General features: G+C 38.0%; 4 protein-coding genes across 4 annotated transcripts; 1 reads left to right on the forward strand and 3 right to left on the reverse strand.

Annotated features, from left to right (window-relative positions):
• Nucleotides 1-568: 568 nt before the first annotated feature.
• On the reverse strand, nucleotides 569-5025 carry stmA (Protein EFR3 homolog stmA). Its single transcript, XM_011150360.3, has 15 exons — nucleotides 4947-5025; nucleotides 4738-4814; nucleotides 4369-4484; nucleotides 3894-4056; nucleotides 3664-3816; nucleotides 3460-3566; nucleotides 3226-3369; nucleotides 3057-3135; nucleotides 2635-2770; nucleotides 2228-2499; nucleotides 1983-2155; nucleotides 1507-1867; nucleotides 1144-1443; nucleotides 886-1041; nucleotides 569-789 (listed from the first exon to the last, which is right to left on the reverse strand). Exons 1-15 carry the CDS (start codon nucleotides 4951-4953, stop codon nucleotides 637-639), a joined length of 2397 nt encoding a protein of 798 aa, XP_011148662.1. The 5' UTR covers nucleotides 4954-5025; the 3' UTR covers nucleotides 569-636.
• A 3199-nt stretch (nucleotides 5026-8224) lies between these two features.
• On the reverse strand, nucleotides 8225-10142 carry LOC105188740 (uncharacterized). The gene is made up of 2 exons (XM_011150359.1): nucleotides 10060-10142; nucleotides 8225-9981 (listed from the first exon to the last, which is right to left on the reverse strand). The coding sequence occupies exon 2, from the start codon at nucleotides 9974-9976 to the stop codon at nucleotides 8630-8632; it is 1347 nt and encodes a 448-aa protein (XP_011148661.1). The 5' UTR covers nucleotides 9977-9981; nucleotides 10060-10142; the 3' UTR covers nucleotides 8225-8629.
• A 468-nt stretch (nucleotides 10143-10610) lies between these two features.
• Nucleotides 10611-12507, reverse strand: LOC105188739 (uncharacterized). Its single transcript, XM_011150358.3, has 2 exons — nucleotides 12423-12507; nucleotides 10611-12336 (listed from the first exon to the last, which is right to left on the reverse strand). Exon 2 carries the CDS (start codon nucleotides 12327-12329, stop codon nucleotides 11013-11015), a length of 1317 nt encoding a protein of 438 aa, XP_011148660.1. The 5' UTR covers nucleotides 12330-12336; nucleotides 12423-12507; the 3' UTR covers nucleotides 10611-11012.
• An 861-nt stretch (nucleotides 12508-13368) lies between these two features.
• LOC105188777 (ovochymase-2) lies at nucleotides 13369-22300 on the forward strand. Its single transcript, XM_011150408.2, has 8 exons — nucleotides 13369-13546; nucleotides 13823-14133; nucleotides 14532-14783; nucleotides 15024-15164; nucleotides 20346-20460; nucleotides 20735-21045; nucleotides 21452-21703; nucleotides 21953-22300. The coding sequence occupies exons 1-8, from the start codon at nucleotides 13501-13503 to the stop codon at nucleotides 22091-22093; spliced, it is 1569 nt and encodes a 522-aa protein (XP_011148710.1). The 5' UTR covers nucleotides 13369-13500; the 3' UTR covers nucleotides 22094-22300.
• Nucleotides 22301-22640: the final 340 nt, after the last annotated feature.

The following is a 22640-nucleotide window of genomic DNA, read 5'->3' on the forward strand; positions in this document are numbered from 1 at the left end:
TCTTTTATTGCTAAAAGTGACTTATAAGCTTCCTGATTGGTTGTAAGCCACATTTTAGAATCACTTTTAGTGGTGAAAGAGAATTCAGAATATGAACCTATGTGAAAGGATACAGGCTATATATATTCTTTAACTTTAGACTCATAGTGTAATTTTAGATTATATAATTTAACTTTGTGTGTGTGTGTGTGTGTGTGTGTGTACATATATGTATATATGTATATATATATGTTTTTAACCTAAATTCTCTCACAGTAATATGATTAAGTAACAATGACAAATTTAATCAGCTTGTTGCTTAAAAATGCTGAAGCCATTACTCGTTATAACTTTGGTTGGAACTTGATTTATGCATATTACACTGTTCGTCTATTCGTCAAAAGCGGACAAGCATAGTTAACTTTTAACGACGATAAAAAATATATCCACAATTATACGAAACATAAAAACGTTTCTTCTCTATATAAGATTTAAATAATTTTCCCTATATATATACACACATAAATAAATTTCTAAATATAGAAACTATCTTCTCTTTCTCTCTTTCTGCTTATTGCTGTAATATATATATATATATATATATATAAGATCTAACAATGCGATGCTACGAGAAATACTAAGAGAAATATTGGCTGTTTAATATACAAACAGTTCCGGGAAATGAATTTCATATGCTGGGGTTTGACTTGGTTTGGTATCCGTCTGTTGTCCGGTCGTAGGAACTGCGTTGCGTGGATCAACAGATAAGGTGTTGAATATCTCCGACAACTTACTCTGCAGTACGTCGTGCTGTAAATCAAATGAAAATGTTCAGATTCGAAGTACTCGCGATTAAATTGTCAAATATCATAAGTGACATCGATGATCGTAAGAGATTGTTGGTACCTTTGGCTGAGTTTTCGATACCAAGTCTTGGAACGGTGCATTTCTGAAGAACTCAGAAAGTTGTATCCGCTTCTCCTCTTCCACTGTGTGATTGTTGTTATTCTCAGTTAAAATTCTCTTCATACTCTCAAACGTTAATTCTTCTCCGGGCAATTTCTGCCGAGAAACAATATTTATAACGTTTAGCGATTATAGTCCAGGAAACTGAAGACGAATCTGTCCGTTATTTAATTTAACAAAGAAGCTGAATTCACTTACTTTCTGTACACCTGGTGATGAACCTCCACTGTCCAGTTCCGTGCCTCCGGAATTGATGTCAGCCAATGAATTTCGTCCCGCATTGTCGACCCAGGAATGCCTATGTTGTAAGGAATTGTTGCTGTAGCCGGAGCCTTGTTGTAACTTTCCACTGTCGAGGCCAGCTCCCTTCAGGCATTCGCTGACGACAGTTTGATCGACCAAAAGAGCCGGTGCTAACCTGGACGTTAGAGCAGCATCGTACTGAGATTGTAAGTCTGGTAGCAAGTGCGGGCTGTCGTTCCGACGCGCCTCCACCACCTTAGAACAGAGACAATCAAATTAATTGGTTTTTACTTACAATGTTGTATGTTTACTACCTACCTTCTTCGCGTAATCCATCAGAGCGGTGATATTACAAGCGTACGAAATCAAAACCAACAAACTGATAACAATGGCGTGTAAATTAAATTTAAGCCCGAGATTAATTTGACCGCTTGTCAATGCCAGGTCTTGAAGGCTCAATACCAGCCTCAATAATTCCAAGACCGTTTCCTCGGAAGCCAATTCGATGGCGAGTAACGCCAATGTGGTGTAAATGGATTCCACATTGTCCACAGTGTTACTAGACAGCTCTAATGACTCGTACAACGCCAGATAAATCTCAGGACCGTGCTTCCGAATGAAGATCACGTCGGGTCGAGATGCTTTTTCGATGACGAGATCGAGTTCCGTGACGTTTACGCTGCAAAGAAGGACGTGAGTTATTGTACGTTCCCTTAAAGACTGTAATTGTTAATCAACATTCATCGTTAAATATTAAGGTTCGTATTAGTACAGATTTAAGGGACGGGACTTACGTCGGCTTGGCAAGCTTCGTAATATTCCGATGTCTATCGATCAGAGTGTGGAATATCTTCTGCACAAGAAGTCTCATCTCAGCGTCCGCCGCCAGCGACATTCTCAGCAACGGGTCCAAGAAACTCGGCGGGAATGTCGTGTTCAAGTGAATGGTTTGGTATTTGGTGCCGACCTGTGCAGCAAGAGAGAATCAATTGTTTGCATAACTCTAGTTTATACGTTGAAAATTTCGTGCGACTTGTACCTTCAGCAAAGACTTCAAGAGTATGCTCTGAAGTAGTACGTCTCCCTTGCCGACCGACACGATGCGATCGGGCTGGCTGTAAGGAACTTTACTCATGATGAACATCATGATTTCGATTTTCTGATAATCAGGAAGGTGATTCGCGAACTCTCCGAGAGCGTTGATGAGGGCTTCCTGGTACAGTTGCTCATCACTGCTTGACGATTGGTTTCTCGTTACACTAACCCGCAGATGAGACAACAGGGAGTTTATAATCTCCAACACAGACGGACCTGAGGGAGATATATGCTGCTACAAGAATCCAAGGACAATCGATCCAATTTCCATGTTACGCCGAGCAATTAGCACTTGTGTATCGACAGTATTCGCGTTGAATTTATTTAATTTTGTTGTTTTCGTGCACTCACCTACACTTTCACCCGCGGCGATTGATATAATTTTAGATAAGGTGTCAGCTATGCTGGTGCGAATCTTTGGGGACGACTTGGAATGATCGTCGAGATGCGTCATTAAGGCTTCTACCACAGTGTAAGAGTATTGCGACTGAAAAAATAGATTGAGGATATATTAACAATTGTCTTGTATTAATGTTCAAACATACAATCCAAACTATGACCTTGTTTACATCATTTAATGTGAAAATATCAATTACCAATTTTATATTAAATTAACCTAAACTGATAATCGTGATGCAACTATTTTGTACTAAATCGTATGATACCTCTTTAACGTATACTGTATTTAAACAATTAAGATGACGTAATATAAAATTATTCTGTTTGGGACGCGTATCAAACAATTGCTGTAAACGAGCATTGATTACACATACCTGGATAGAGAACATAATTATTCTGAAGGTATGAATAGCAAAATAGTTGGGGACCCACAACTGGTGATTATCCAAGTGTCTGTAATCGAATATTCATTAATATTTAGCCAGCATGATTATATTCACGCATGTATTTATTAATCTCTGAAGAAGAGATTTCGTCTTATACCTCAACACAGGTCTTATGACACATCTAATATGACCGAACGATGCACGTCCAATTAACTCTCGCATGCAGGTTTCTGCAAACTGCGGCGGATCTGATCGTTCCTCGGTCGGGCTGTCCGGTGTCGCTTGTTCTTTGTCGGCATATCTGCGGATACAAACGTTATATCAATATACATGCGCTTTACATGGTATTACAATGTACATATATATACCGATAAGTTAATGAATGAATCACCTCGAATTTTGCATGTTATATAGCAACGATGGTACAATCTTATCCATATGCACAGGCTCCCAGATATTCTCAACCAGATCATCAGAGAGAGTTTTTCTTACAACGCCCTGTGTATATATTAATACACAGATGCAATTTTTAAAGTACAAACTGTTACTCAAGATTTACAAGTGTGATTATATAAATATCCTGCATGCGTCATACCTGTAGTCCTTGGATTCCAGCAAGCCTAATCTGCTTACGTATGGCGGGATCGTCATTATTAGAATGGCACATAGCAGAATATTTTGATACAAAGAAATCATAACGTGTATGATAAGAAGGTGTATCCTCCTCAATATTGGCAAACCTGACAAACTAATGACATAAGATAAGTAGCAATAAAATCAATGTTATTCCATCGTTAACCAACCAATTAAATTTACAAGACTTACAGACTGTGTTGCTAGAATTTGCAGCTGAGGATCAGTAGATTCCAACAATTTCTGCACCATTTTTAGAAAGCTCTCAATAAATAGATTTAAAGTTTGTGCATGGCACGCTACCAAGAGCTGGTCCATTGCTTCCATAGCAATCACAACAAAGCCATTTCGTCTCCTGTTAGGATATTCTTTGTCAGAAAGAATTGATTCTTTAGTTATGGAACTCTGTTCCAGAGTTTCATAACTTTAATCCTTCAATCGTATATGTATAACATACTATCTGCAAGTCTACTGAATTACTACCAGTCATGATAGTAAAGTAGCCATTGAAATTAATTTCTTTAATCCTTGTACACATAGAAGTATATAATTATTTTTATATAACCAGGTGTGGCCATAATATAACTGCTTTTATTGCACACAATTGGTAAAAGCTAAATAAAAGTTAAATAAAAAAATTTTTATAGTGCTTTCTTGTGCAATATACCTGTAAATATCTCTAGAAGCTCGTTGGAATAAATATTCTCCAATCCTGTCCAACTTTTCAGGACTGCTCAACGAGTAAAACGTTAATTTCTCCATGTTATTTTTGATCAGGCCATCCTGACAAGCAGACCATTGTATCACCATATGTTAATGTGTAAAATACCGATTTTACATTCGTTCAATTTCTTATTTACCGCACAAATATCATAGGTTTTACCATAAATAGATTAATCATTTTGATCTGTGCCAGTCAAGGCCAGTGTCACAATATTGATTTATGCATTCATTGACAGATGAAGCTTCCGGACATACGTAACAAGGAACAAAATACATTTCATTAAGAGAAAAGAAAAAAACAAGGATATCTTACCTGCGGATTGACTGGAAAAATATTGTCAACGAGCCTCTTGTATCTCGGACGTAATGCAGAACAACACCAGCAACAACCTTATGAAAACGAAAAAAAAGATACAATACACTAATGTCAGGATCTGACGGCAATTTAAGCAGCACAATTATTCTCAAAGGTGCGCGTGTCATGTAGTAAATTTCACTAAAATATTAAATTGTAATATTTACCGAACATCTTTCTATCAGTTCTTGTCGCAGAATGACAGCAATGACAGCAAGTGATTAGGGTTCTCCCCCTCTCTTTCTCCTTCTCTCAATGTTAGCTCCAGGGCGCCTGTTAAGGCGAATCCTCAACGCTGTTGAACGACAGTGATTAGAGATAGGCGCGATGCTACTTTGATTATTTTGGCATCGATTATTTTTATCTTAAATTGATTATCATATCTTATTTTTCAACTTCATTATTCACTAAAGATAGTTTCTGGTTGATATTATTGGAATCGCTACTAACAGAGTTTACGACTCCAATAAAAACTGTAAATTCCTTATTAGTTCTCCAAATAACGAATAAAGAGCATCGGCAAAAAATGCCCGTTTTCGGTACCTCGATTTTTGAAACTTTTTTTATGCCAAATGGTTACTTATGATGACCCAAAAATCCCTGCAAAATTTCAAGATGAGCATATGCCCCGTTTAAGAAATATAGGGGGTCAAAGTTGACCATGTCCAATTAAAAAATATAGCAGCTTCACATTTATACTCCAATAATAATGTCCAAAAAATTCAGCCGAAATGGTTCTTTTAAGACTTTTGGCTGCTGATTACGAATCTGAAGTCAGATTTTAAAAATTCAAAATGGCGGGTCCAATATGGCGGACGAATTTTTCTTAAATTCATCAGATTCACTTGAAACTCGTTACTCGGGGGTTTTTGGGGTCGCTGGTTACGAATCTAACGGTTAACTAACTTTTAACCAACACTAAATCTTCTTTGTCACTACATTTAACCTACTTTGACCCTACATAGAATCTATTTTGCCCTACAATGGACCTATTTTTCCTCACATTGGACCTACATTCTACCTAGGAGCGGTGAGCGTCGAGCGGGCTGAGTTTCGTTTTAAAGAGTTCGGCCTAGAGTTACGAAACCCTGAAAACAAAAGACGATCAGCAGATCATCATTTCATTAACATTCCATTCCATCCTACATCTTATTTATATCGTATATGCTTGCGAATGTAATAAAATAAAAGTTTCAGTTTCGAAAATCTGGAAATATTGTTGTTTGAAAAATATTGTTAATGATAAATGGTAAGATTTTTTTTGTACTCTTTGTTTTTTCATGCTAATGACTTAAATCTATGCTTTTTTGTTGATTGGATTTGGCATTACGTCTTGCCTTCGTTGGTTGAATTATTACATCTTGCCTTTATTGGATATGTAGGATCCGTCATTTTGAATTTTTAAAATCTGATATCTCTTTCGTATTTGGTGAACTCCAAAAACCCCCGAGTAACGAGTTTCAAGTGAATCTGATGAATTTAAGAAAAATTCGTCCGCCATATTGGATCCGCCATTTTGAATTTTTAAAATCTGACTTCAGATTCGTAATCAGCAGCCAAAAATCTTAAAAGAACCATTTCGGCTGAATTTTTTGGACATTATTATTGGAGTATAAATGTGAAGCTACTATATTTTTTAATTGGACATAGTCAACTTTGACCCCCTATATTTCTTAAACGGGGCATATGCTCATCTTGAAATTTTGCAGGGATTTTTGGGTCATCATAAGTAACCATTTGGCATAAAAAAAGTTTCAAAAATTGAGGTACCGAAAACAGGCATTTTTTGCATGGGGCTTGCCGAGGCTCTTTCTTTTCTAATCCTTCTTTATATTTTAAGCTCGTCTAATATGGTTTTAGTCTCGATTAAATATAAGTCGAGGTTGATGAAATATTATAGAAGCCGGTAAATTGTGGTTCAAGTCTCGGCTAAATTTTATGAAGATTGATAAATTATAGTTCGAGTCTTGACTAAAAGGCAGATTTTAGCTGAGACTCAAACACACACAATTTCAAATATCGCGAAAAATTTATAGGCTTCTATAAAATTTGGCGAAAAATAAATCAAGCGTTTTTTATAAACTTTTAAAGTTACATTAGATAGTACTCGTATTAAATAGGATAGTGTCACATTCGAACTTTTTTCCTCCATTGAAAATGCCCCAAAAAATTGCTTTTATGAATAAATTGCTTTTCTTCCATTTCAAGTAGAAAAATAAAATACATTTTCTCCTCGCGTATTAAATGTTCCTCGTCACCTCTTGCAAGCAATTGCAAATGCGTTTTATGTTATGAAATACTCAGCACAATTATGTAATTATCATGTTTATCACCATAGTTGTTCGGGAGAGATAACATATAATCATCGCATATTAATATTCTTTATTAACAAAACTATAATTTATTAATGTAAATAATATATTCTATACAATTTTTATGATGATAGTATTAAAGTGGTGAGACTATTTTATACATAAACTTTGTTAAAATTGTGATTTAAATATAAATGCGCACGAACATTAATCTTTAAGCAAGTTTTCGTCTAAAATTAAACATAAGTTAGAAAATATTCTTAGATCGAGAATTTCCGAGTGATCTTTGATAAAAGTATCACGACAATTGTAGTATGATATTTTAAATAAGTGACATTTTTACTTTTATTACAGCATTTTATGCTTTGAGTTGTAATTTAGCTCTTTCAAGCATTGTCAAGGTGCTGTCGCCAATTCTTGATACCTTTTCTTTAATTTTCCTCTTTAAGTTTAGCCCTACATCGTATAAGTAATGCTATATCGTCTACAGACAAAAAGTTGCTCACACAATCATGCTACATCACCAGGCGATATTCAAAACAAAGAATTGTGTGAGCGCTTGCGTATCCACAAGTATTACGTTTCCTGATTTCGATCTGTACACTAGGAAAAATGTATTGTTGCGTGAACCAAAATTTTGTTGTAACAACAAAATAATTTGGTTAAAATATGCCCAACAAAACTGTTTAGTTCCTATAAACAAATATCTTGCTTGATTACGGTTTGTTCGTATAACGTAATACTTTTGTTATAACAACCAAAAAACTTTAACTATATGAATTTTGTTAAAAATACTATAATTTCTTCTTAATATATAAAATCTAAATTTTAGTTCACAGAAAGACAAACAGTATCCATTATTTTAGTTTATATATAGTTTTTGTTATATTTCAGTTATATTTTGCTTTATACAGTTAAAATAATATTTCGTTATTATGTAATTTTTATGGGTAAAATAACTAAAATGCTTAATTTTTATATATAAAATTTAAGAACAATATCATTTGGTCTAGAGAACAAAGCAAAAAATATATTTAGTTGGGACAACTAAATATTTTGTTATATAAAACAAGATATTTAGTTGCTATTAAAAAATGCTTCAACTAAACAGTTTTATTAAAGATACTAAATTTTTCTTCTTAGTGTACTTATGATTTGTTTCCGTAATAATGAAGTGATAATCTAGACGATGTAATAGAGCTCTAAGCTGGTGAAATTGTATTTATCCTTGTTTACTAGTAGTTTACCGCAAATACAAGCAATAATATCAATAATATAAGCAAAAATGTCACTATTTCTCCGTCAAACGACTCGATTAATCCGTTTGCATAACTTTACCATGTACAGCGAACGGTTCGCGGACATATAATCAGAGACACATAATTAATAATAATTACAAAATGTAACAGAGTATAGTAAGAACAGTAACTATAAAACTACTTCTACGTTGGTAAAAAGGACTCATCTTTTATATCGTTTTTAAAGATGTCCCCCATCGTAGCGACGATATAATCGATAATGAGCTCTCCGTTAATTTTTTATAATGAGCTGGTGATGCTTCGGTTCGAATCGTTTATCAGATTTCTCGCGTCTAAATCAGTTATGTTTGTATCGATTAAATTTCGATATATAATTATACGCTCATGAGGGAAGTATACAGAGCAACCGTCGTAATCTCTGTATGGTCTTAAAGACGCGAATCTGTTCTTTGCATAAAACATGGGCTTCACGGGACCAGGGACCAGTTTTTTCCTTATCAAATCTATGATTCGTAGCGCTTTACTTTCCGATTTAGCCGTTATTATCACCGGACACTGTTGATCGCACAGTGCGGTAATTAATTTTTTAGGTCTCCCCCCCTTTTCGAACTCTACGTCGAATACTACAACCACATGCGGTTTCTTATACACAGCACTACGCGTATATTCGTGGTAAAACATGAACAAACAGTTGTAATTCAATTCCCTGCCACATTTTGTGCATTCCTCGCAAACATCGATGAAGTTAAATTCGTTTCTCGATATCGTCGTCCCTACAATTATTACCGTTATCTTGTTGCTCATACCAGGAACGTGTAGAAGTAATTCCCAAAGTGACAAGTTCCACAGATCCATAATGTCGACATCGACAACAATATGTATGACGAACTCCTTGCTCAGACTCGAATTGTTGATGAGGTTTGTCAGTTTTAATCCGTAAAACAATGTGAACAGCTCCGACAAGACATCGCTGTAAATGATGTGCGTGAAGGACCAAGAAGCATTCTCCTTCCCGTTTCTGAGCAATGTTGCAACTAACGATCCCATCTCAAACAAAGGAATGATTTCCATCAACGGCAACAGCTCCGGAATGTCTCGGTATTGATCCCCGTTGGCGCATATCTTATCGGTGTCGAGGCAAATCCTGAGGAAGAAACAATCGTGGGAATAATTATGCAATTTGTGTTTACTGCAGACGTTGACGGAAAAGCATCTCTCGCAAACGGTCGTCACGTCTTTCTGCGTATGACAGACGAGACACGACTTCGGGTAGAGGAACATTTGTTCCTCGTACGGCAGCAGATCACGATGCAGCTGCTGCGTGATGTTCTGTATGTTCGCCATTTTGAAAGCGACCCACTGCGAATCCATCAGGCCTGTCGAGCACTGCATGTTCTTCATAGTTAAATTCGTTTTTATTATAATGTCGCAGATCTGGCTGTGTTCGTTCAAGTGCATCGCCTGGTGCAGCTTGCTGCAATAGGTGATCATGCGGCACGAAGGACACGTCAGCAAGTCTTCCTGAGACGTGCTCTTGCAAACGTGGCAGACGTTCGGATTGAAAAATTTGTTATACTTTATGATCGGTAGCATTTGATCAGTGTTTAAATTTAGCAGCTCCGCCATTGTTCCTAAAACAATTTGTGTGATTCGCGTTCCGAGATGTTGCGCTTACCGCACTAACGAGATATTGACGCAAGACGTGATACCTCAACAGAAGGGAGAAAATTCAGTCTACACCGAGGAAGATGTCGATCCGACGACTGTTGGAATAATACTAACAAGATGTTTACACGTATTTCTGCCTGTCTGTAGAATTGTTGACTGTTGTTTCCAGCTTGCGAGAGAGGTACAACGGAGCTAACGAATTTCCGTTAGCGATTTTCAAACATCGCGGACAAATACGAAACCTTCCAGTAGACCGTACAGCAGCAGACGTACAGTGTCGTTTTAAAATTTCAATTGTTCAAATTAATTTCTGCGTAACTTTCTTTCACAGGTCATCGCGCAAGGTTAATGCGATTTAATTCAGATTGTTCAGAATTTGCGAAAAAGGAATTTGTCGAGTTGAATGCAATGTTATGTGCAGACATAAACGATATAAATTGAAATCTGCTTGGCTATGTACTATAAATCACGCAATCATTATACTCAATCATATCACGCAGGCGACAGTTTTCGGGAGAAATAATGTATAATAATAAAAATAAATAACAAGTAATAAATAATAAAATAACCACCGTGTCACATATATGCTTCATTAAAAAGAAAAATCGTCATTTATTGATGCAAACAGCCTATCCTATATGTACAATTTATAACGGTGTCATTAAAATGCTGAGATCGCACATGAATATCGTGACAATTTGAACTTAGACGTAAGCTCTCGTCTAAAGTTAAATGATTATTACGAAAGAACACACATACGCGCGCTTAGGGGGGCGAGAATATATTTTGCTGGTCTTTGTGCGACCGGGGCACTTATTACGGCAATTGCAGTGCGATACTTTGTAACAGATACATATGTAACACTTTTTGTGTTATTATTATAACGTCTTGGATTTACGATTTAATCGTTTGCAGTAATTGATAATCTCGAAGATTCACGGTCGTATTAACAGGGAGGGGGGAGGGAGCGGGGAAATGCCGACCTCTAATTACTTCACTCAGCAGGCGGAAAGTCACTGGTTTGAATTGGATCGTTCGCAGAGACTAAGCTTGAATATATAATTAAATGATAATTAGGAAAATACACGAAGCGAGAATCGTGGTTTCTGTGCGGTTGATAAGATGCGAATCTGTTTCTCTCATAAATGATCGGTGTTAACGATGAGCCCAGCACTTGCTGTATCTTCCTCACGTTCTGTTCCGCTTCAAATAGCTCCCCAGTCGTTATAAGTAACGGGCTTTTTTCATCCATTAATGTTAGTATAGTTCGTCCGGATATTTCTTGCATAAATTTCGCGTCAAACGCCACAACCACGTTCGATTTCCTGTAGAATGCACTATTCGTATATTCGACGTACGACATATGCCAACATTCATATTGGAGTTCCCTCAGATACTTGTTGCAATCCTCACAGACCTCGACGGCACCGGTTTGAGACGCCGGTATATTTCGTCCTATCATAATTACGATCAAGATTTTATACTCCCCGAGGATATGTAAGAGAAATTCCCAAGTTTGTAAGCTTCGCAAGATCTCGATGTCATTGACTATAATGTGCACGGCGAAAAGCTTGATGTGCGAATTGTAGAACAAATTTGCTCTTCTCATCCCGTAGAACAGCGTGAGCGGCTTCGACAAGATGTCGGTGTAGCAAATGTGCGCGAGGCTCCAAGAAGGTGTGTTTCCGTCGCAATAAAATAACTGTTGGATCAATGAGACCATGTTATCGAAGGTGGCACTTTCCATAATATGCGAAAAGCGTGGTAACATCCTTTGGTACTCGAATATCTCAGGATGTGAGACATGCATCATATTAATTTGCATGCAAATCTTCAGGTTCTCGCAATCGTGGGGAAAATCTTTTAACGCGTGATCAGAGCAGCTGTTAGCGGACAAGCAGCTTGGGCAGGTATCGGTCAGATTAATATTCGTACGACAGGCGAGACACGATTTTTCGTAGAAAATCATCTGTTTCTCGTACGGCTGCAGTCGACGATGCATCTCCTGTTGGATGAATTTTATGTGCTCATATTTCAGATCCAGCCGTTCTTTCGTAGTCGTCACGTCACGCCTGCAGAACGTGTCCATTTGATTTTTTAATTTTACCAAGGCACCGCAGATCTCGTTGTGCTCGTTTGCGTGCAGCTGTTTGTGCTCCTCCTTGCAGTAGAAGATCATGCCGCACAGTTGACACGATATCAATTTCCATGGGAGTACATTCTTACAAACGTGACAAACGTTGGGATTGAATGATTTGTTAAAGTTTGCAGTTGGCGGCAGCGGCGGTAATATTACTTGTCGCGGTAACATTACTTTCCTAAAACAACGTGTCTGAATGGTTCACACATTCGGAAATCTCCTACTTACAGTGTTAATTTAGAAGTACTGCGTGAAACTCGATACCTTGGCGGAGGTGAGAAAATTCCGTCGACGCGCTACACTTGTCGATTCGGAGTCCGTTCGATGTGTACTAATGATATGTTTACAAATACATTCGCGTGACTTGAGAATTGTTGACGATTCAACCTGTCGTTAAAGTTGTAATGGCGCATGAACGCCCGTTAGCAATGTGGAATATCGCGATTAGTTTCGAAGCGTATGACGATGGAAAAGATATTTCATGTCGTATTTTCATCCGCATTTATTATAAGTTTACTACAACTTCATTATTTCCCACAGGTTTTTCTTCGTCACAAGTATCTCAATTTTATTAAAGCTTTTACTTGTGTCCAGTTTTTGTTACACGTAGGTGTCAGTACTTTACGTACAATCGTTCTTGACATAATTGTTGTGCATTTGTTAAACGATGCTCGCGGTGTATCTGTCTAGTCGACTGCTGAACCTTCTGAAACAGAGAGATGTTCCATATAAAACAATATAGCGAAAAACATACACAATATAACACGATAAAATAATTTAAAATATAAGTAATATTGAAATAAATTAAAACGGAAACAAATTCATGACAGATATCGGGGACTGCTATTTATATTAATAATAATAATTATTATTATTATAAATATTTGAAATGATTTCTTGCTTTCAACTCAGCACTTTGCATCTCTTTGATTTAATTATTCAAGCATATATTGCAACCATTTTTATCGAGTTAAATATATTGAGCTAAATATATTGCTGATCTTTTTATTAATCTCCCGATATCCGGTGTTTCACTTCGATTAATTATCTCACCTTCCTTCATGACTTTGATGAACAGATAAACATGTTGAATTATAATTTATTATTCTCCTTCATTTAACTCTTCGTATCGCGATGTAATTAAGACCATACTTTTTTCTTTACTTCCGCTACATTTGTCATATCGGAATGCAAATACAGACGTCAAACGTTCTTATTTACCGTAAGAAAGATCGACCAGCTGTTCGTCGAGGTCATTGTCAAGGTACAAAAGGGTGATGGAAATGATCGTCTTCATTTCCGATTTCATCTCTAATTTGATCCGCATCGGTCACCATCCAACATGCTGCCTCTAGTTGCTGTCTTGGTGCTCGGCGTTCTCGCGCAGCGTAAGTAGAGCTGAATCGCATAATTCCACGAGACACCTGCAAAATTACTTCTTTGACGGACATGTCTCGTCTCAACTTGATTTTGAGTCGAGGTCTCGAAAGTCCGGCACTGCTGTTAGACACTGTATACCTCGAGAAAATTGTATTTCGGGAGATCGTCTTGGTATTCGGCTTTCGGTATTACGACTTTTCTGGAGACTGCTCCACCTCATGAATTTCGAGAAAATGCGTGTCCATCGCTTCACAGAGATATTATTCTTGCATATCGTTTTGCAGAGACATTCGCAGATGAACCCGAAGCGATTGTCGGTGGCATGATGGCCGACCCGGGTCAGTTCCCTCATCAAGTTAGCTTGAGAACATCTTATGGCAGCCACTTCTGCGGCGGTAGCATCGTCAGTAAATGGACCATAGTGACCGCTGCTCACTGTACACAAGGATTAACCGCAAAAGGTATAACAGTCGTCGTCGGGAGCTTGAGGAGCAACAGCGGAGGCGTTTCGCACAAAGTTAGAGAGATAATAGAACATCCTGAGTACGTGCATGCTCAGAAGGCCTCCTGGAAGAATGACATGTGTCTACTCATCGTAAGTTGATATGCCATTTTTTTTCGAATATGCGCGGGCGAAGTTACAAAAACGATGCAACACGACTGTCTCCAGCTGTAGATTTGGCTTAGAAATGTTGTTTCAAGCACGCGATTCTAAATCCAAACGGACTCCATTCGTTCTCTCCGATATATTCCTAAAGACGTTCTCCGCTTTCCGTTTTACGTTTATGTATGTATTGAATAAAATACACAAACACTTCTATTGTTGGGCACTCACGCTTTACAAGTAGAAATACTTAAAATATTATACGAATATGTAAATATGTACAAATGTATATGAAAATGTCTACGGTTGAATTTTTGCAGAAGCGTGACGTATGATAACTTCTTCCCCATTTTGTTCCTTCAATTAAATGCTCGCTTTGTCGATTTCAGCTCGAGACACCATTGGAATTCAACGCCTACGTACAGCCCATCAAACTAGCCACCGTCAGTCCTAAAGTCGGCAAACCAGCCATCACATCCGGATGGGGTTATACGAGAGCAAATGGAAGAGTTTCGCCTGATCTGCTTTGGATAAACACCTATATAGTGAGCCGCGACAAATGCGCGAAAGATCATTATGGCCAACCGCTCGGCGACTCTCACTTGTGCGCATACAAGGAAATCGGACGGGGCGCTTGCCAGGTGAGTATCTTCCCAGTAGATATCATTTAACAATAGCATTAATGTTATAATTTCCCACTCAATGATGTAACCGTTACATATCGGGTGGAAAATGATGACATTTAAAATGTAGTCGAATGAATCAATTACAGTCCACTTTATAATTTTGGTTTGAAGTCACCCTCAGTGTCCATGCAGGGTGCAAATGCTGAAAGACGGAGATTAAATGTGAACATCCTGTTCTCTTTCTGTATTCTACAGGGTGACAGCGGCGGCCCGCTTACGGTTGACGACGAATTGGTCGGTGTCACTTCGTGGGTTCTCCCTTGCGCTCTTGGTCGATCAGATGTCTACTGTAATGTCGCCGCAATGAAGTCGTTTTGGCAACCGAGGATCGTATATTAAATAACTGAAGTATCAACGGCTCCGCGCACTGACGAAAAGGCAACACGCGATCAAGACATCAATCGCGACAGTAGCCTGATCCATCCTCGTCGGTCGCGCGCTCTTAGAATAAGCTAAAAAGGAAAAGATGGAAAATAGAAAAAAAATATTCTCGATGTTAATTCACTAATAAAAACTGCAGTTAGACTCATCGCAATTGTCGATTTTTATTTATGTCCTAACGACGATGCCATCTCCTCAACATTGCTGCCCTTCTGAATATTTCGAGGTCGTCCCACTCGAAAAATCGAACGACAGCGAAGCCGCTCAGATTTGAATGACCTTTCACTCACTCGAATTTTCATTGTCGCTTTGAGCGAAATTTTATTTTTGCTGGAGTGATTAAATTCCAAGAAATTTGTAAGGACATACAAAATTCGCTGATAAGGCAGAATGCAAACAACGATACATGGCTGTCAACTTACACAGTCTGTCCCAGATCCAATGAGACTGGTCTAAAAAAAATACAAAGCGTTTATTATTTTGATTTTTTATTCTTGTTTATTCAAAATAGTCTCCTCCTGAGTCAATACAGCGCTGGAAACGTTCAACAAATTTTTCAAAACATTTTTTATACTCATCGGCTGGAATGGCCTTTAGTATGGCGGTCGAAGTCTTTTGGATGATGGGGATTCCCGAAGGAATCCGGCAAGCATGTCAGCCATTGTAACTGGTGATGAAACGTGGTGTTTTCAATACGAGCCGAAAACAAAGCGTCAGAGTGCGGCATGGAAGTCACCAGAAGAGCCAAAAGAGAAAAAATTACGCTTTCAGAAGAGCAAAATCAAGACAATGCTGACCGTTTTCTTCGATTCAAAGGGAATTGTTCACAGTGAATTCGTCCCAGAAGGTCAGACGGTGAACGCAGAATATTATCTGGAAGTCCTATAACGATTGTGGGCCAGAATTCGACGAGTTCGACCGGAATATCGAGAGCCAGGCAGTTGGTTTTTGTTGCACGATAATGCACCGTCGCACAAAGCCATCATGATACGTGAATTCTTGACCAAAAAAGGCATCATTGTTATCGATCATCCACCGTATTCACTTGATTTGGCTCCTTGCGACTTCTGGCTATTTCCCAAACTGAAATTGGCGATGAAAGGAAATCGTTTCGATACCATCCCGGTCATCCAAAAGACTTCGACCGCCATACTAAAGGCCATTCTAGCCGATGAGTATAAAAAATGTTTCGAAAAATTTGTTGAACGTTTCCAGCGCTGTATTGACTCAGAAGGAGACTATTTTGAATAAACAAGAATAAAAAATCAAAATAATAAATGCTTTGTATTTTTTTTAGACCAGTCTCATTGGATCTAGGACAGACTGTGTAAGACTTGTGTAGTTTATTGCAAGTTTATTATTTCCCACAAGTTTTTCTTTGCCATAAGTATCTCAATTTTATTAAAGCTTTTACTTGTGTCCAGTTTTTATTACATGTAGGTGTCAGTACTTTACGTACAATCGGTCTTGACATAATTGTTGTGCATTTGTTAAACAATGTTTGCGGCGTATCTGTCTACTGCTGAGCCTTCTGAAACTGAGACATGAAATTTCTAAATAATTTGCTTTCCTTTCATGTAAAACAATATAGCAAAAAACATACACAATATAACACGTTAAGATAATTTAAAATATAAATAATATTAAAAAAAATTAAAACAAATTCATGGCAGATATCGACCGCTATTTATATTAATATTAAAAAAAAAACGAACAGAAAATAGAACAAAATATATTTTTGATGTTAATTCACTAATAAAAGCTATAGTTAGATCAGAGCTCGGCAAAAAATACACGCGACGGCCGATTTTCGACTATCTCCGCCCACCGCTGTTCCCTTTACCTCGCCACTCCGCATGCTGCCTACAAGCCGCTCGAGCCTCAGGAGCGTGTTTCCAACAGTTTTCCACGTCATCCATGAGGTACTATTGGTGACGCGTTTTATTTTAAGTGGTATCCCCAGTAGGCCTAATCTATAATTCTATAATCTATAATCTATAATCTATAATTTTTGAAAATGAAGTTTATAAAAAATGAGAAGCGTTCTTCTTTAAGCGACGATTCCTTACCACGTCTTATGCGGCTCGCTACATGCAATATGAAAATTGACGTTTCCGCTCTTACTAATAAAAGACGCCGAAAATCGAATTAAATATTCTTCATTTAACATATTTTATTTCGCTTCTGTTCAATTAGTTACGGGTTGTTACAGTCATCAGTGGATTAGGCCTACTGGGGATACCACTTAAAAAAAAAACGCGTCAACAATAGTACCTCATGGGTGACGTGGAAAACTGTTGGAAACACGCTCCTGAGGCTCGAGCGGTTCGTAGGCAGCATGCGGAGTGGCGAGGTAAAGGGAACAGTGGTGGGCGGAGATAGTCGAAAATCGGCCGTCGCGTGCGTTTTTTGCCGAGCTCTGAGTTAGATTCATCATAATTGCTGATTTTTATTTATATATATCTTACTGACAATGCCATTTCTCCAATATTGCTGCCTTTCTAAATATTTTTGAGTCAGTCTCACTAAAAAAATTGAACGAAATCGCTCCGATTCGAGTGATCTTTCACTCACTCGAATTTTCATTGTCGCTTCGGGCGAACTTTTATTTTTGCTGGAGTAATTAAATTCCAAGGAATTTGTAGGGACATAATACAATAATAATAATAATAATTATTATTATAAATATTTGGCAGAAATGATTTCTTGCTTTCAACTCCGCACTTTGCATCTCTTTGAATTAATTATTCAAGCATATACGGCGAGTAATTGTTCAAATTATTTAATTAAAAGTACTTTAAGTAAGTTCGGTACTTATTTAAGTAAGTTCGGTAATTAAAAGTACTTTAAGTAAGTTCGGTAAGCTGCACCTGTTATCGAAACATGTTATGATCTAATACATATCCATACACTTTAAACCAAGTTATGCTCAAACATCTTAAACGTGGTATATTTTTGGCCGGTATACGAAATAAAATAACACATCACTTAATAAGTCCGTAGGATGACATATAGATGACACTACTATTGACAAATCTATATGATTTTTAGGAAGTACTAACCTTCAAATGATACGTGTCAAAATTTCATGACAATCGGACGTTTAATTCACAAGTTACAGTGGTTTTAGTGACGCTACTGTTTTAATTTTGAAAAATCTGAGTTTCGTGTGTTAATAAAGCATTGCTTTTTAATGGGAAAAAATACCGTTCAAGCAAAGCAGTGGCTTGACAAGTGTTATTCGGACTCTGCTCCATCGAGACAAATGGTAGAGAAGCGGTTTGCTGATTTTAAAGGCGGCTGTACAAATACTGATGACGCTGAACGCTCTGGTCGCCCAAATTCGGCAGTTATTCCAAAAAACATAAAAAAAGTCCACAAAATAGTTTTGGCCGATCGTAAATTGAAGTTACGTGAGATAGCTGATACCATAAAGATATCAGAAGGCAGTGTATTTACCATTTTGCACGAACATTTGTCCATGAGGAAGCTCTGTTCGAAGTGGGTACCGCGTTTGCTCACAGTCAATCAAAAACAGCAACGCGTCGACGATTCAGCGGGCTGTTTGGAGCTGTTTCAGCGCAATAAAAAGGATTTTTTGATGCGGTATGTGACAATGGATGAAACATGGATCCATCACTACACTCCAAAGTCAAATCGGCAGTCAGCTGAGTGGATAGCAACCGGCGAAACCCGCCCAAAGCGACCAAAAACGCAAATGTCAGCTGCTAAGGTTTTGGCCTCCGTATTTTGGGATGCGTAAGGCATTTTATTCATTGATTACCTTAAGAAAGGAAGAACCATCAATACCGAATATTATATGATGTTATTGGTGCGTTTGAAGGAAGAAATTGCGAAGAAACGACCCCAAATGAAGAAAAAAAAGTGCTCTTTCACCAGGATAATGCACCGTGTCACAATTCACTCGCAACAATGGCAAAATTGCACGAATTGCACTTTCAATTGCTTCCCCATCCACCATATTCTCCGGAACTGGCTCCCAGCGACTACTACCTGTTTGCAGGCCTAAAAAGAATGCTCCAGGGAAAGAGATTTGGCTCCAATGAAGAAGTGATTGCCGAAACTGAAGCCTATTTTGAGGCCAAAGGCAAATCGTTCTACAAAAAAGGCATCGAAATGTTAGAGAAGCGTTGGAATCAATGTATCACTCTTGAAGGAGACTATGTAGATGAATAAAGTCAAATTTTGTCTAAAAGTTGTTGTTTTATTAGTCATCCTACGAACTTATTGAATGATGTGTTCACCGAAAAAATTTTATTCTATATATATTCTATATATGCAAAACATTTTCTTGGTCGCGGTTTCATCTTCCAACAAGACAATGATCCGAAACATCGAACAGTTAAAGTGCAGGACTGACAAGTCAATCCCCGATATAAAATAAATATTATAGAATCGTTGTGGGAAGAGCTGGAGAGACGTTTGGCAGGAAAGCGAGCTACGAATGCGGCCTAGAAATTCTCCCAATTTAAAGAAGAATGGGAAAAGAAATCCCTCAAGCTACAATCGATGCACTCATTGATTCTATACCTAGACGTTGTCAAGCTGTAATTGATGCAAAAGATTTTGCTACGAAATACTAGAGTTATTTCATTTAAATTATGAATCTGGTGCTCCTCTGCTGATATTGAAGATAATTATGGCTATTCAAAGTTTACTATTCATTTTTACGTACTTTGGACATTTGAAATGAAGTTATTTTTCCACGAGTAATTGTTCATATTATTTAATTAAAAGTATTTTGTTCGGTAAGCTGCATCTGTCATCGAAACATCTTATGATCTAATACATATCCATACATTTGTCGAGTTAAATATATTGAACTAAATATGTTGGTGATCTTTTTATACTTATCTCCCGACATCCATTATTTCACTTCGATTAATTATCTGACCTTCCTTCATGACTTTGATGAAGAGATAAACATGTTGAATCATTATTTATTATTCTCCTTCATTTAACTCTTCATATCGCGCTGTAATTAAGACCATACTTTTTTCTTTACTTCCGCTACATTTGTCATATCGGAATGCACAATACAGACGTCAAACGTTCTTATTTACCGTAAGAAATATCGACCAGCTGTTCGTCGAGGTCATTTTCAGGATATAAAAGGGTTGTGATGATGATCGTCTTCACTTCCGATTTCATCTCCGGTTTGATCCGCATCGGTCATCATCCAACATGCTGCCTCTAGTTGCTGTCTTGGTGCTCGGCGTTCTCGCGCAGCGTAAGTAGAGCTGATCGCATAATTCCACGAGACACCTGCAAAATTACTTCTTTAACGGACATGTCTCGTCTCAACTTGATTTTGAGTCGAGGTTTCGAAAGTCCGTCACTGCTGTTAAACACTGTATACCTCGGGAAAATTGTATTTCGGAAGATCGTCTGGATATTCGGTTTTCGGTGTTACGACTTTTCTGGAGATTGTTCCACCTCGTGAATTTCGAGAGAATGTGTATCTATCGCTTCACAGAGCGTTATTCTTGCATATCGCTTTGCAGAGACATTCGCGGACGAACCCGAAGCGATTGTCGGCGGCAACCATGCCAAGCTGGGTCAGTTCCCTCATCAGGTTAGCTTGAGAAACTACGGCAGCCACTTCTGCGGTGGCAGCATCATCAGTGAGAGAACCGTGATGACCGCTGCTCACTGTGTACAAGGTGTAAGCGCACACAGTTTAACAGTCCACGCCGGAACCACAACTAGCAACGGAATCGCAGGCACTTCACGCAAAGTTCAAAGGATCATACAACATCCTAAGTACGTGCATAGTTCGGCGGTCTCCTGGAACAATGATATGTGTCTACTCATCGTAAGTTGATATGCCATTTTTTTTCGAATATGCGCGGGCGAAGTTACAAAAACGATGCAACACGACTATCTCTAGCTGTAGATTTGGCTCAGAAATGTAATGTTTCAAGCACGCGATTCTAAACCCGAGCGGATTCTATTCGCTCTCTCCAATATATTATATTCCTAAAGATGTTGTCTGTTTTCCGTTTTTCGTTTACGCATTGAATGAAACACACGAAACACTTTTGTTGTTGGATACTCACGCTTTACAAGTAGAAATATTTAAAATATTATACGAATATGTAAATATATACAAATGTATATATATAAAAATGTCTACGCTTGAATTTTTGCAGAAGCGTGACGTATGATAACTTCTTTCCCATTTTGTTCCTTCAATTAAATGCTCGCTCTGTCGATTTCAGCTCGAAACGCCATTCCAATTCAACGCCAACATACAGCCCATCAGACCAGCTACCAGCACTCCTCAGTCCGGCACTTCAGCCGTCACATCCGGATGGGGTTATACGGTAGCAAATGGAAAAGTTTCGCCTAATCTTCTTTGGATACCAACTGTCATATTAGACCGCTACCAATGCCAGCAACGTTTTAGAGGCCAACCGCTCGGTGTTTCTCACATATGCATAGATAATCCAGCCGGAAAGGGCGCTTGCCAGGTAAGTATCTTTCCAGTAAATATCCATTAATAATAGCATTAATGTTATAATTTCCCACTCAATGATGTAACCGTTACATACAATGTATCGGATGAAAAGTGATAACATTTAAAATGTGGTCGATTGGACCAGAACTAAAGTCCACTTTATAATTTTGGTTTGAAGTCGCCCTCAGTGTCTATGCAGGGTGCAAATGCTGAAAGACGGAAATTAAATGTGAACATCCCGTTCTCTTTTTGTATTCTACAGGGTGACAGCGGTGGCCCGCTTGTAGCTAACGGCCAATTGGTCGGTGTCACTTCTTTTGTTGCCCCTTGTGGTCGTGGTGTGCCAGATGTCTTCTGTGATGTCGCTGCAATGAAGTCGTTTTGGCAAGCGAATATGGTATAAATAGCGGAAGTATCAACGATTCATCACAGTGACGAAAACGCAACACGTAATCGAGACATCAATCGCGATAGTTGCCTGATCCAGTCTGGTCGGTCACGCGTTCTTAGAATAAGCTAAAAAAATAAGAAAAAAACAAAGAGAAAATAGAGAAAAAATATTCTTGATGTTAATCCACTAATAAAAGCTTACTAGTTAAATTCATCGCAATTGTCGATTTTTATTTATGTATATCCTACAGACGACGATGTCATCTCCCCAACATTTGTCGTCCTTTTCAATTTTTTCGAGTCAAGCTCCACTCGAAAAATTGAACGACATCGAAGTTGCTCAGATTCGAGTGACCTTTCAGAGCCCGATCAATCCGAAATTTACTCGCTATTTGTAATGGAATCGACGCTTTACGTGTGATTATTATACGCTTGTTATTCTAAAAAAGACAAAGGCAGAATTTTTATTGTCGCTTCGAGCTATTGAACTTTCACTTTTGTTGGAGTGATTAAATTCCAAGAAATTTGTAGTGACATACACAATTCGCCGATAAGGCAGA

The sequence above is a fragment of the Harpegnathos saltator genome, unplaced genomic scaffold, assembly GCF_003227715.2.
Source record: "Harpegnathos saltator strain DR-91 unplaced genomic scaffold, Hsal_v8.6 scaffold37, whole genome shotgun sequence".
Classification (NCBI taxonomy): Eukaryota; Metazoa; Arthropoda; class Insecta; order Hymenoptera; family Formicidae; genus Harpegnathos; species Harpegnathos saltator.

Coding starts and splice junctions, on each gene's coding strand:
- LOC105188740 (XM_011150359.1), bottom strand. CDS start 9,976: ATGGCGGAGCTGCTAAATTTAAACACTGATCAAATGCTACCGATCATA.
- stmA (XM_011150360.3), bottom strand. Junction 1,868..1,982: donor ACGAAGCTTGCCAAGCCGAC/GTAAGTCCCGTC, acceptor CCTTCTTTGCAG/CGTAAACGTCACGGAACTCG. Junction 1,042..1,143: donor CATCACCAGGTGTACAGAAA/GTAAGTGAATTC, acceptor GTTTCTCGGCAG/AAATTGCCCGGAGAAGAATT.
- LOC105188777 (XM_011150408.2), top strand. CDS start 13,501: ATGCTGCCTCTAGTTGCTGTCTTGGTGCTCGGCGTTCTCGCGCAGC. Junction 15,165..20,345: donor GGCAACCGAGGATCGTATAT/TAAATAACTGAA, acceptor AGGATATAAAAG/GGTTGTGATGATGATCGTCT. Junction 21,046..21,451: donor ATGATATGTGTCTACTCATC/GTAAGTTGATAT, acceptor TGTCGATTTCAG/CTCGAAACGCCATTCCAATT.
- LOC105188739 (XM_011150358.3), bottom strand. CDS start 12,329: ATGTTACCGCGACAAGTAATATTACCGCCGCTGCCGCCAACTGCAAAC.